Source organism: Argentina anserina, chromosome 4 (genome assembly GCF_933775445.1).
Source record: "Argentina anserina chromosome 4, drPotAnse1.1, whole genome shotgun sequence".
NCBI classification, from domain to species: Eukaryota; Viridiplantae; Streptophyta; class Magnoliopsida; order Rosales; family Rosaceae; genus Argentina; species Argentina anserina.
Window position 1 is genome coordinate 13,442,888 of NC_065875.1, and position 15,062 is coordinate 13,457,949.

The window sequence follows — 15,062 nt, forward strand, 5'->3', positions numbered from 1 at the left end:
GGTTTATAATAAAACTATCACATTATGAAGCGACTATATGAAGGAAACGTCTCGAAATCGATCGACACCATCCGATGTGATCAATATATATATTTAATGATCATTTTAAAATTTCATGTAATTCGGACCTCGTTTAACCGTCAGAATTTCCGGTAAACCAAAACAACACTAATATGCGCTAAGGGGGGACCAATTACCAAGATGCGAATGTGAAAATTTGTTTACATATTTGAAATCACCTAATTTTTGTTACCTATCGTGCGCGGTCGAACTGAAGAAATCTAGTTGGCAAATCCCCGGTCAATGAGGTTTAAATATGTCAAAACGCCTATTTTTTAGTTGACCGTTCGTACGAACGGTCAAACCATGTCCAAAACGAACGAAATTTTTACGGGTTCCCTAAATATATATACCAATCACATCTACTGGTGTCGATCGACCATATTTTGAATTTGAGTTGTCGATCCCCGAAGTGTCCCCTAATGTATTATAACATTATATAGGTTTATAATAAAACTATCACATTATGAAGCGACTATATGAAGAAAACTTCTCGGAATCGATCGACACCATCCGATGTGATAAATATATATATTTAATGATCATTTTAAAATTTCATGCAATTCGGACCTCGTTTAACCGTCGGAATTTCCGGTAAACCAAAAACAACACTAATATGCCCTAAGGGAGGACCAATTACCAAGATGCGAATGTGGAAATTTGTTTACATATTTGAAATCACCTAATTTTTGTTACCTATCGTGCGCGGTCGAATTGAAGAAATCTATTTGGTAAAGCCCCGGTCAATGAGATTTTATTATGTGAAAACGCCATTTTTTGTTGTTAACCGAAAATTCCGACGGTTAAACGAGATCCGAATTGGATGAAATTTTTACACGGTCCCTAAATATATATATCGATCACATCTATTGGTGTCGATCGACAATATTTCGAAACTAGAATTTATTTGTGACTTTTATTTTAAAATGTTTTCTAACAATTCTTTTATTATTTCAAACCCTTAAATTAGAGTATTATATTGTTTTTCTAATAAAAGCCCGTAAGACCCGGCCCGTAAAAGCCCGCAAGGCCCGGCCCGGCCCGGCCCGCAAAAGCCCGCAAGGCCCGCCTTAGGTGGGCGGGCTTGGATCTTCGTATTTTTAAAAATACCCGGCCCGGCCCGGCCCGCCACTTATTTAAATTTATTAAGGCCCGGCCCGGCCCGGCCCGGTCCGGGCCCGTCACTCATGGGCCGGGCCGGGCCGAGCCCGGCCCGTTGACGAGCACTACCTTAATGTATAGGTTGAAGATAGAATGTCTTTTCAGTCTCCAGTTTCTGGGTTTGCAAAATAGCATGGGTTGCACACAATAGACATTTTTCTCTTTGGCCCTGCATACCTTTTTTTTTTCAAGGTTTGCAGCTATGTAAACCCATGTGAAGTCATCTCCTGGGCTCATGATGAAGGTTTTGCTGAAACTTCAGGTAGATAAGGAAACTTCCAACCAAGCATCTAACTTTACCACTCCTCCAGAAGATTTAATGATACAATATCCAATAAACAATTAAAAAAACATTTCCAGTCCCACGAGTACAAAAGGCCAAAGGGTCGCAACCAAAATCAGAACACATCTTCCTCCTCTAAACTTCACACACATCAGGAATGTGACCGCGACCGGACAAACTCTTCTAGTCGATCCCACACCTCCAGTGCTGCAGCTCTATCTTGGTGTCTTTTATTCTTGCTAATCTACACATTCATAATAGTGATAAGAACAATGACACAATTTTACATACATTGATAATCCCAGCGATAGCTAAAACCAGAGCCGCAAAGCAGCTCAAGAGAAGAGAATACTCACCGATATAATCTTCACATTCCACTGCTTCACAACCTTAGCTGACTCCACACTATCATCTTCAAATCGCATGAAAAATCCCGTAACTGCAATGCAATCAACCACAGACAGATATAACAACAAGTTACATTATTGTACGCACAATAAACGATCTAAACAACCAGACTACACCATTTTACTTAAGCCGAGAACAAAACTTGAACACTTACTCTTATTGAAAATCTCCACATGATCCTTAAAAGGCCAGTCCTTGAACTGCCACTCCTTCCCCAACACGAAAACCGCCACCACCCTATCCCAATCCTCACTCTTCAACCCCGATGGCTTATCCCTAACCTCATAGGCCGTCACCACTCTATCCCTATCCCTACTGAACTTCTTCTGCACAGTCACACAGTCCGGCTTTGCCCCCTTCATCTGCTTCACCTTCACATCCGTCGGTATGTAAACCCCATCCTCCAGAAACTCCTTCACATTGTAAATCGTAATCAATGTCTGAAACGCACTCGGCACCAGAATAATCGGCACACCCTCCCCAATCTTCCCACCCTTCATCTTCGGCTTCGGCGTCGGATCATACCCCACTTCGTCGCCGTACCCCGCCATTCCCCGGTCGTCGGAGCCCATCAGCCTGCTCTTGGCCACCAGCCCGTCCTTCCTCTGCTGCGACTCGATCCTCTGCCGCTCCTCCTCCCTCTTCGTTGCAGCCGTCAGCACGCCGTAGAAGTTCCTCCCTCTGCACTCCAGCAGCTCCTCCCGGTCCTTGAGCGGCCGCTCGGCGGCGTAAATCAAGGACATGTAATCCACCGGCGCCGCCTCGGCTCGTCCTAAATCCAAATCAATCAGGCCGTTGTTGTTGTTCTCAGGGGTAGGAAGGTCGGTGTTGTTTTCGGGGAGGGGCAAATCGGGGAATTTGGGGTTTTGAGGGAGGACGAACTCGATGGAGTCGGAGGAGGAGATCCTGCCGGAGAGGTAGTCGAGGAGGGGCTTGCGATCGGGGAAAGTGACGGAGGGGATGCCGAGGGTGCGGGCGTTCTGGATGTACTCGGTGTGCTTGACGTGGTGGTTGTTGACGTAGTGGAGGAGGGTTTCGAGGGTGTAGAGATTGCCTTGCTTGGAGCGGTAGGCGGTCTCGGCGAAGCAAGGGAAGGAGTAGTCGGAGCCGAAGCGGAACTCGTCGTTGACGCGGACGATCTTGTCGAGCTCGCCGCGGATTGTGAAGTCGCGGAGGGCGGAGAGAGGGTCCATCTTTTGTTTGAGAGCTGCTCTGTAGTGTTTGACGGTGGCGTCGGTCGTCGCTATAATTGAAGGGGGAAAACAGAAGAAAGAAAGGGGTAAATTTCTACGACTTCCAAAGTATTTTGTTTTTTAAACAAAACAAAAAAAATTGGAACAAAACAGATCTTTCCCGACTGACTGATCCACAAAATATTGGCCCAATGTCCTCTTGCTCCCTAAAAACATTTTACTAATTTCTAAATTTTTTCGAGTTCAGGTTATAAGAATCATAACTGTATTTTTTACGGTGAATAAAATTAGTGCTTGTATATTTTTTACTAGTAGTATTATTTGGCCCCAAATCACAAGCAATACCAGAATATATGTAAAACAGAACTTGTTATTACTATATGTTTCTGAAAGTAGAACTAAATATATATATCGATGAAATATTGAAATCGAGTTATAAATATTGGAATCGACATACCTTTGAACACATTATAATCATATAGTGCATCAAATTTGACAATCCGAGAAAGAGGACTGATTTATCATCATTATTCGATCTACTTATGCACAAGTTATTTTTGGATAATAACATCCTCCTCAAGCCAGTTTGATGCCTGGTTGTTGGCCGCCCTAGAGGTGGCTCGGTATAATTTTCATTTTCTTTAAAAAAAAAAAAAGAAACTTTGGATAGTAACATTATTAATTTAATTATTTTCATATATTTTGAGTTTTTATCTACATAGCACGGAAGCTTGGTTGGACGACCGATTCCCGCTTCAGAAGCGGAAGCGGGAGCGGAAGCGCGACGGAAGCGCGATTCCGAAAAAGGTGGGTTTGGAAGCGCGGCGGAAGCGTTGGCTTCCAAATTGGAAGCGCGACGGAAGCGTTGGCTTCCAAATTGGAAGCGCGGCGGAAGCGTTGACTTCCAAATTGGAAGGGTGATTCCTTTTCTACCTCTATTTCATCAATCAATGTCTTGAGACTCTTCTTGTCGTCTCATCTTCTTATTTATTTCGTTAAGCGGTTAAAGATGAATAACATCAATCAATCTAATATGTGTCAGAAATATGGGGAAGAGATATCAGGAAAATCTAGATGAGAGAGAGATATATGAGAGAGAGACAGAGGGAAGACGAACATTTTTTTTATCAATTTCATCTAGTGATGTCTCTTTGACTTGCACGTGCCCAACACCTTCACACTATGTTGTACATTCTTTTGTTTGAATTTTGAAATGAAGCTTTAATAATGCTATAATCAAAGATAATCATGGGTTAGAAAATAAGTCATTAATAGTTATTTAATTATTTTAATACTAGATAAAATAATTAAAATATAAAATATAAAAATATAATATATATATATTATTCCGACGCTTCCAAAACGCACCCCATTCCTCAATTTTTGGAAAAAAAACGCTTCCGCGTTTTCAAACGCTTCGCTTCCGCGTACCCGCATCCGATTCCATGCAGCCTAGGTTTTTATAGAAACATTAGCTCATAGTGTTTTGGAAACCGGCTCCGGTGCCTGCTAGCAGAAAATATAGTAACAAGATAATATCCTATTACATATCAAATAGTATGATAACCCAATTATATATGTCTTCTGCATAGATGATGATGACGACGACGACGAAGACGAGCAGACTAGCTTAGCAGTAGCCAGTAGACTGAATAGAGCTTACAAAAATGAAAGGAGACTTGTTTTTGCGTGAGGATGAAGAGAAACATGTGGACCGATCGTATTATATTTTACGTTAGATTGTTAGGTCTAGCAGCACTAAAGTTTTTCTTCTAATATTTTAGGGTAGTCAGTAGTGACGGACCAAAGTCCCCAACATATCAATTGGGCCTTTATGAGAAAGAAATAGTTCAGGGGAGCCTTTTGTAGCAGAAAAGAGGAGCTTAACCGCTTAAGTAAATCAAGGTTAAGCATAAGATCATCTTCCCACACCAATATAATGGCTGAATGGCATTGCTACGAGGGCTGAAGATTATGGTTATTGATAGTTGATACAAACGTACAATTAAATTGATAACATTTTTTTTATCAGAAAAATTTCTTTCATAAACGAAGATGCAACTTATTCGAACCAAGATGATCTAATAGCAATCAGATCATAAAATTCTAAGGTTTTCACTCGAAAACTAAGATGACACAAGAAAGAAAAAAACACGACCAACACAACAAACAAAGAAAATGACACGGAGAGTATAGTTCAGTACAGATGCAAAACCCCGACCATAATCCCGGACACACGACCGATAATAGAGCCAGTCAAAAGTTGAACATTTGCGCCGAAACTTTTGACAGATCAGATGAGCAAGACCCAACTAGCTCAAAGGACGACAACAATAAGCTGCAACAACCGATGAGTAAGTCGGAAGCGCAGGAGAAAATCTCTGAGTCGCAACGAACTCCGACCAATAGAGGACATTATTGAACCGGAAAACAAAACTATTCAAACTGGAATCAAAAGAGAAGCAGCAGCCCCTAGAAGCTAACAAAGCTTCCAGGTCTAGATCCAATCGTAGAGCAACAGAGACCCGAGTTCTGAAAACATGCCGAGTACGTCATACAGGAAAAAAAAACAGTTAGTTTACAAGACAAGGATCCGGCCAAAATGCTTTATTCATCTAAATGCGTACCAGAACAGAGCAATCAATTTTCACATTCGGTGGATAGAATACTGTAAATCACATCATCTACAGTCCTTCCTTTCAAAATTGAATGCTTTCTCAAAACACCTTCCCTTTGAAATCCAGCCTTCTCCAAAACCCTTTGTGATCCCACATTGTCCACCTCAACGAGACCTTCCAGTCTCTCCAAATGTGGCCACTCCTTGAAAATAGTATCAACGACCATCTTCACTGCCCTTGTAACAATCCCTTTGCCCCATAATTTGGACTCCAATGAATAGCCGATTTCAGCTCGACACCGATCATTACCTGAATTCGGGTTCACTAGAATGCAACCGACTGGCTTGCCATCAAGACAAATTGCCCTAAACCAGGGGTGAGGGAGGATCTTTTCCTTGATGTCGTTGAGCCCCTCTTCTTTGCTAGCATAAGGCTCCCAAGTGCAGAAACGAGCCACTTTCTCATCTGTGACCCAAACCATGAAATCATCAATGTCAGAAAGAACCAACAGCCTAAGGCTGATTCTGGACGACTCGTCGCTACCACAACTTCCCTCCATGTATGATTATCACATTGATTGATTAGAATTCTAAGCCTTTCTAACTGGTAATCCAAATTGAGAAACGTAAACTGATTATATATGTGTTTCCATATGCAGCTAGAGAAGACTGAGAGCATAAGAAATTAATTGCCAAGAAATGGGGTGTTTGAAAGTGACGGAGTAGAGTGACGTTGGTATAGTTGCCTTGGTCGATTACTTGATGTAGTCAGCAAGAAAAAATTATATACGGCTAACACTAGGCCGCTTCCTTGGTTCTCTGTTGAAAAAGACATGCATTTACATATAACGAATCCAAAATCTATGATGCGGACTACGATATATTAATATAGTTTGACAGTCACCATCCAATGCCAAAGCCTCGAAGCTATCACACCATGCTTCTATTAATACCTCCTAAAATGGTACTTAAACTTCCATTATTTTCTTAAATAATTTTGGCTTATTCAATGCATACAAAATTATCAAAAAAATAATTCTTAACTTATCTATTTTAAATTACATATGTAAATAATTATCATTTATATTTATTGATAGAAAGTCTTAAAATGGGATATCAAATTGTATAAAAAGATTTAATTGATTACCTTCTTTTTTGATAAACATCATAAGTCAAAAATTAAATATAGATGATTAATGTAAATGATTTAATGTATAAACTATGAGTCATAAACTTACATTTGAGTCAAAGAATAAAATTCGTTCATTAGAGGTTAGAATAGTTCATATACGTTGATGTTAATTCTTGGTGAGTTGCATATATACAGTCTCTATCCAGAGTGAAGCTTCACTCTGAAATTACAGAGTGAAGTTTCAATTTTGACACACTTTTCGGTCAAATATTTTCATCATAAGTGATTCAATATTTAGGTATGATATTCAAGATCATATGTACAAAATTTCATCTAATTCGGACATCGTTAAGGTATTGAAATTAGATTAAATCAATGAATGAATAAAAATTGTTCAACGTGAACCGTTCGTGTATATCTCAATTTTGAAAGCTCAAACCATTATCAAATTGGATGAAACTTTGTAGAGATGATCTTGAATAACATACCTAAATATTGAATAGCTTATGGTGAAAAATTTTGACCGAAAAGTGTGCCAAAATTGAAACTTCACTCTGTAATTTCAGAGTGAAACTTCACTCTGGATAGAGACTGTATATATATATATATATAGTCCATATCCAGAGTGAAGCTTTATTCTGAAATTACAGAGTGAAGTTCCAATTTTGACACACTTTTCGGTAAAAAATTTTAACCATAAGCGATTCAATATTTAGGTATGTTATTCAAGATCATCTCTACAAAGTTTCATCTAATTTGACAATGGTTTGAGCTTTCAAAATTGAGATTTACACGAACGGTTCATATTGAACATTTTTACTTCATTCATTGATTTAATCTAATTTAAATACCTTAGCGATGTCCGAATTAGATGAAATTTTGTAGAGATGATCTTGAATAACATACCTAAATATTGAATCACTTATGATTAAATTTTTTTACCGAAAAGTGTGTCAAAATTGGAACTTCACTCTGTAATTTCAAAGTGAAGCTTCACTCTGGATAGGGACTGCATATATATATATATATATATATATATATATCAGTGAATGAAAAAATTAGTCTACCAATTTTATTGTGAATTTAGAAAACAAGTGGACAAGTGAATTAATTTGAGAAGATAGTTTATGTGATTATTATACATTTTCTGAGTGGTATTTAATAAATGAATTTGAAGTAGAGTAAGAAAGAAAATAATTGATAGTAGTTTGATTTAATATACCAAATTAGATATTAGGCATTTTAGGAAAACTATGGAGGTTTAAATATCATTTTAGGTATTTATAAAAGTAAAATAGAAGTCCACTGAGTAAGGAGGTCTAAATACCGTTTTTAGATGTTTGAATATAAACTCCCTACTTTCTTTTGTCATTAAAGAAAAAAATATTTGAAGCGAGGGTAGCTAGGAATGACTGAAGAAAAATAGGAAGCAAAGCTTTAGTCAAAGCTAGTTAAGATCAATATTGCTCATTCCGTTTGTATCAACATCCTAGCCTCTTCCTCTCAAGTCATATCCTCCTTAAGTTCTAGCTCCTAAAACATTTACAGGCCATAAACACAAACACATTCTTCTAGCCTAGCACAGCTCAGAACTTCAGCACCAAACTCTTATAGTAGTTACCAAAGCCACAAAAACAAAATTGAAAATTTTCTCACATCCCCAATGGAATTATAGAGCCTGATTGTATGAGAGTTGTTACTTAGGTTCGACAACTTTTAACATAGCAATTATATATTGGTTATAGAGCGTTTTCACAATGTATTGTATTTATTTGGCAGAAGTGAATGTATCATGAATAAGAACAAAGATAATGTTGGCATGACTTGCGGAAGTGGCGTGATTTGCGGAAGTGGCATGATTTGCGGAAGAAAACACGGAGAGCAAATCACGTCCGTAGTTAGTAGGATTTGTCTTATTTGATTGATTAGGCTATATATATAGTTGTTATGTGTAATCAGTTTGTAATTAAGAGAGAAGGATATAACATTTGATTTGGTATCGGAGCTGAGTCTCTGTTATTTTTCTGGGATTTTGTCTTGGCCGTGCATTTCGGTCTCGCCGAGGACGACAACATCCTGTGGTGGTTGTCTGCTGCTCCAGTGGGTTCTCCTCTGCTCCGGTGGTTGCCTGCTGCTCCGGCGGTCACCGTTGTCTCCTCCCCATCTCCGCTGCCCTCTCCTCCAAGCCCACCTCTGCTCCGGTGGTTATCTCCCCGTTGTCCTCTCACCCGCTGCTCAGGTGGTCACCCACTGCGCTCTCCTCCTCGCTCCGACGACGACCGCGCTCCGACGATGACGCAGTATTCGACGCAGGCACGGAGGCGCAGCTACCAATCCGGCCCGGTCGCGCTCCACCTCCGGAGGCGCAACGATGACGATGACATCCAAGATAATTCGACGAATTTCAGCCTCCGACCCGGCTCGCTTTCAACCCGGCCCGGCCCGTTTTTCAACCTAGCCCAACCCGCTTTCATCCCAGCCTGGCCCGCTTTCATCCCGGCCCACTTTCAACCCGACCCGGCCCGCGATCCGACCCGGCCCACGATCTGACCCGCATTCTAAGATCTTTGTTGTCAGTGTAGGTGCACCGACATTGCAGGTGCACCCGAGACAGGTTCAAACCTTTTTTTGTGTTTCCGCTGCATCAATCCTGATTTTTTCGTTTATTCAATGGGTTCTGGAGACGACACAGAAAGTTCTCAGATCAATGTCGTTCCACAATTTGAAGTATCTCTCAAGAATTCTGAAAGTCGTTCTTTTGGGGGTGCCAAACTTAACGGAACCAATTTCCGTAAATGGAAGAGAATGATGGCTGCTCATTTTCGAGGCATGCACAAGATGGGTCATGTAACCGGAGTAACTCCGGCTCCTAGTAAAGATGATATTGTTACCTACAATAAATGGGATGATGATGATGGTCTTGTCATATTAGTCTTGTGTCATGTCAGTCTTGTGGAAAGCTATGAATGATGAGATCGTTGATCTGGTCGAGATCGTTGATCTGGTCGAGGCATGTTCCACTACGCAGGCAATATGGCAAACACTAGAGGGCTTATATACTAATGGTTCTGATTTCATACAGGTTCATGAGTTAATGTGCACAGCTTTGGCGATGCAACAGGATGGGCAACCAGTGGCGCAATATTTCACCAAATTGAAAAATATTTGGGCTGAGATTGATATGAAACGTCCTTGCATAATCAAGCATCAAGAGGATATTGTTTGGTACCAAAAAGAGAAGGAGCTTGAGCGAGTTCACCATTTCTTGAGAGGTCTTGATGCCAAGCATAATAGTGTGAAAAGAGAATTGCTCAGAAAGATCGAACCCCCTAGCCTAATCACCACTTTCATATATATCCGTAAGGATGAGTCTCAGCAGGAGAGTCTTCATCAAGCACAAGTTGCAGTTTCAAGCCTTACTGTTCATGCTAGATCTCCAGCACCATCCCTTCCGCTAGCCACTTCGGCTCCACTTCATCAACAAGGCCCACCACCAGGCTTCGGGAATCAACCCCGCCCTCCTTGCTCTTATTGTCATGATACTAACCATGCTCATGCGACCTGTTAGAAGTTGTATCCACACCTTAGGCCTAAAAAGTCTAATTATCGTCCCAAGGCGAAAGCAGCTATTCAATTCATCCAGGAACCAGATATCTATGGTGTAGTTGGACATGATCATCATACAGCAGGAGGAGCAACACCTACCGCATCCATAGCTGGTCGTGGTAAAATTGGTATGGCTTTACACATTTCTAACTTTGTTGGTTTTGATACATGGATTATTGATTCTGGTGTGTCTGATCATATGACTTATGACAAATCTTACTTTACCATATTGTCCCCTCCACCAGTTCCTTATGTTACTAATGCTAATGGTGAGGCATTCCCTGTGTTATGGACAAGATCATTTCGTATTATTCCCACAATAGAGCTTCACAATGTGTTATATGTACCTGCTTTATCCCATCATTTGCTCTCTGTCCCACAATTGAACACTGCGCTAAGTGTTCTGTAACATTTTTTCCTATGTATGTGATATTTCAGGATCTTCTAACCGGAGAGTTCATTGGTCGGGGGTATCTGAGGGGCAGGTTGTTTCATCTGGATCAGACATATACGGGGGAGAAACCAGGGCCACAGTCCCGGACCGCTTTAATCTCCATTTCTGACAAGCTAAGTGAAGTTTGGTTATGGCATCGTCGCTTAGGGCATCCATCTTTTAATGTTATGAAAAAATCTATGCCTACTTTGTTTTTTAGTGTGGATGAGTCTTCTTTACGTTGTGAGACATGTGTTTTGGGCAACAGTCATCGGTCTACTTATTTCCCTAGTACTTCTAATAAAAGTACTATTCCTTTTGAATTAATTCATTCTGATGTTTGGGGACCCTCCAAAGAGTCTATTGTGTCCAGAATGCGGTATTATGTGTCCTTTATTGATGATTGCACACGTCTTTCATGGATTGTTCTTCTTAAAACCAAAGCTGAGGTTTTTTCGGCTTTTCAAGCCTTCTATACCACTGTCCAAACCCAATATAATGCCACAATTAGAGTTTTTCGATCTGATAATGGGGGGGGGGGGAATATGTGAATCATGCCTTTCAAGCGTTCTTTACAACTCACGGAATTGTTCATCAAACGACATGTCCTTATACACCTGAACAAAATGGCGTTTCCGAAAGGAAAAATTGTCATTTACTTGATATGGCTCGGTGTATTCTTTTTAGTGCCCATATGCCTAAATACTTTTGGGTGATGTTGTCATAACTTCTGCCCACCTCATTAATCGTCTTCCATCTCGTGTCCTTCAGGAAAAAGTTCCATATGAGGTGCTTGCATCTCATGTCTCCTTACCCTCTTTTCTTACTCTTTCTGCTCGTGTTTTCGGTTGTGTTGCCTTTGTCCACCTTCCACAACATCAAAGATCTAAGTTGGATGCCCGGGCAGTTAAATGTGTGTTTGTTGGATATGAAGGACATCAGAAAGGGTACCGGTGCTATCATCCACCTACCAGGAAGTACTATGCCACTATGGATGTTACCTTTTTTGAGGAAATGAACTATTTTACCTCTTCTGATACTGCTTTTCAGTGGGAGAATTCATATTTTGAGGAGCTGTATCATGGAGAGGGGGAGACAAGTGAGCCAGTACATATGGTGACAGGTTCTGTTGAGATTACTAATGTTTTAGATACACAGGCACCATCGGATGACTCCGGTATAGTTACTCAGGAGAATCAGAACCCAGAAGATGACAACACAACTGCCCCTCATGTCTCCCGTAATACTGTTGATACAGCTGACCAATACTCTTCTGGTACGGAAGATCACTCACCTGAGGTTAGCAATTCTATTGGGACTAATACGAGTGAGGCTCACAGTAGACAATATGTCTTGCCAAATAGGTCTACTCAGGGTCAGCCAACAAAAAAATATGAACCTACCCTTCAGGCTAAAGCAAAGTATCCAGTGGCAAATTTTATATCTACCAAAAGATTGTCTAAGTCATATGAGTCATTTGTGAATCAAATATCTACTGTATCAGTACCTAACAAAGTGCAGGATGCATTGGGAGATCCAAAATGGAGGAAAGCAATGGAGGAAGAGATGGAAGCATTACAGAAAAACGATACTTGGGAGATTGTACCTCCACCATATGGTAAGAAGGCTGTGGGATGTCATTGGGTGTTTACAATAAAGCATAATCCAGATGAGTTAGTAAGCCGGTATAAAGAACGCTTAGTAGCAAAGGGGTTTACTCAGACATATGACATAGACTATGATGAGACATTTGCACCTATTGCCAAGATAAAAACTATTCGGTTATTGCTCTCTTTTGCTGCTAACTTAAACTGGCCACTTAGACAGTTTGATGTTAAGAATGCATTCCTTTATGGAGAACTAACAGAGGAAGTATACATGGATCTTCCGCCTGGATATGTGGCTGCTTCTCCAAGTAACTTTGTATGCAGATTGAGAAAGTCTTTATATGGTCTTAAACAGTCACCTCGTGCTTGGTTTGGAAGATTCTCACAGTTTATGAGAAACATTGGCTACAGACAGAGTAATTCAGACCACACGTTATTTCTCAAACATCAACAAGGAAAGGTAACAGCCCTAATTATACATGTTGATGATATGATAGTTACTGGGAATGATACTGTTGAGGTGGATAGATTACAGAAACAGCTGGCCACCGAGTTTGAAATGAAGGACCTCGGTACACTCAAGTACTTCTTAGGCATTGAGGTAGCCCGTGGAAATGATGGTATTTATATGTGTCAGAGGAAATACATCCTTAATCTACTAACAGAGACATGTATGTTGGATTACACTCTCATTGATACTCCTATTGAGCAGAACCATCGATTAGCAGAATATCCAGATCAAGTGCCTACTGAAAAACCTCGTTATCAGAGGCTAGTTGGACGCTTAATTTACTTATCACATACCAAACCAGATGTTGCATATGCAATAAGTGTAGTGAGTCAGTTCATGCATAATCCAAGTGTTGACCACATGGATGCTGTTGTAAGGATTTTGAGGTACTTGAAGTCAGCACCGGAGAGAGGAGTAATGTTCTCTAATCACAATAATATCCTTGAGGTTTGTGGCTTCACAGATGCAGACTGGGCTGGAAATATCACAGATCGGATATCCACATCAGGATACTTTACTTTTGTTAGAGGTAATCTTGTTACATGGAAAAGTAAGAAACAAAAGGTGGTAGCTTGATCCAGTGCTGAAGCAGAATACAGAGGATGGCTCAAGGAGTGTGCGAATTGTTATGGCTTAGAAATTTGCTACAAGACTTGGGTAATAAGCCTAAGTGTGCTATGAAGCTGTACTGTAACAACAAGGCAGCTATTGATATCTTACAGAATCATGTGCAACATGATCGTACAAAGCATGTGCAGGTTGATCGTCACTTTATAAAGAAGAAGCTAGATGAGAAAATCATTAGTTTTTCTTTTGTTCCTACAGAAGAACAACTTGCAGATATACTCACAAAAAGAGTGTCTAAGAAGGCTTTTTATGACTCACTTGGCAAGTTGGGCATGGTTGATGTGTATGCGCCAACTTGAGGAGGAGTGAAGTCATGACTTGCAGAAGTGGCGTGATTTGCGGAAGTGGCATGATTTACGGAAGAAAACACGGAGAGAAAATCACGTCCGTAGTTAGTAGGATTTGTCTTATTTAATTGATTAGGTTATATATATAGTTGTTATGTGTAATCAATTTGTAACTAAGAGAGAAGGATATACCATTTGATTGATAAACTGGAATAGAAAATAATTGCTCAGTTTCTATTGCGATTAGCTCCAGGCATGCATCGGGTGAATCTGTGAGAGAGAGAGAGAGAGAGAGAGAGAGAGAGAGAGAGAGAGAGAGAGAGAGAGAGAGAGAGAGAGAGAGAGAGAGAGAGAGAGAGAGGATATGCAACAGAGTAATTTCAGGCGAATGAGAGGGACAGAGAGATAGAGAGGATATGCAGTTGAGAAAGAGGAGCACGATGGGCCTACGGTTTTGATAGAGCCGTGATTATACAATCTGAAACTGATTCGAGATAAAGAGATAAAGAGTGTCAATCTGTAACTCTTATTGTATTTATCTTTTGGTTGAATAAACTTCAAAGTTATTTCATTTAGTTGTATATATATACTGTTTTAAAGTAATTGAGGGTTGAAATTTTATTTAAATTGATATTTGATTAATGTTTTAGTTAGTTGTGTTTTGTATTCATCAGTTTCTTTTCATCTTCGTAATCAGATTTATGTTCGGCTGTGAGCATTGCTTCTTTTTTGTTTATACTCAGTTCGTTATGTATATATGTTCAAGTCACTGCTCTTGGCATAGTTCTCTGCTTTTTGGATTTAGTTTTAGGTGATTAATGTGTTCCCATTTGTTTCTTTCTTTTTCTTGCAGAACAATTCTTAACGAGCAACCTGACACGGACCTAGCCATTCGGCTGCCACACTTGGTCCATGCGGCGCTCCATCCCCATGGAGCCAGCCTTATCCAACGGGGCAATACACTGGTTTCGCCCTGCCTTGGGCTCATCAGGGGATCGGCTCCAGACCCCTACCTGTGTGTAGGGCGGCCAACTCGCCTCTTTGACGTTAAGTCCTCGACTAGCAACAAGCTCTCCGAATTTAACCGGGTCGGCATGCTTGAACCCCTCGGAAGGAGCAGCCATATATCTCCCACAC

General features: G+C 40.4%; 2 protein-coding genes across 2 annotated transcripts; both read right to left on the bottom strand.

The window, feature by feature from the left end:
• Window positions 1–1,462: 1,462 nt before the first annotated feature.
• LOC126789895 (protein CDC73 homolog) lies at window positions 1,463–3,170 on the bottom strand. The gene is made up of 3 exons (XM_050515970.1): window positions 2,067–3,170; window positions 1,861–1,943; window positions 1,463–1,748 (listed from the first exon to the last, which is right to left on the bottom strand). Exons 1-3 carry the CDS (start codon window positions 3,103–3,105, stop codon window positions 1,656–1,658), a joined length of 1,215 nt encoding a protein of 404 aa, XP_050371927.1. The 5' UTR covers window positions 3,106–3,170; the 3' UTR covers window positions 1,463–1,655.
• Window positions 3,171–5,102: 1,932 nt separating this feature from the next.
• LOC126789898 (uncharacterized) lies at window positions 5,103–6,309 on the bottom strand. The gene is made up of 2 exons (XM_050515973.1): window positions 5,733–6,309; window positions 5,103–5,637 (listed from the first exon to the last, which is right to left on the bottom strand). The coding sequence occupies exon 1, from the start codon at window positions 6,280–6,282 to the stop codon at window positions 5,746–5,748; it is 537 nt and encodes a 178-aa protein (XP_050371930.1). The 5' UTR covers window positions 6,283–6,309; the 3' UTR covers window positions 5,103–5,637; window positions 5,733–5,745.
• Window positions 6,310–15,062: the final 8,753 nt, after the last annotated feature.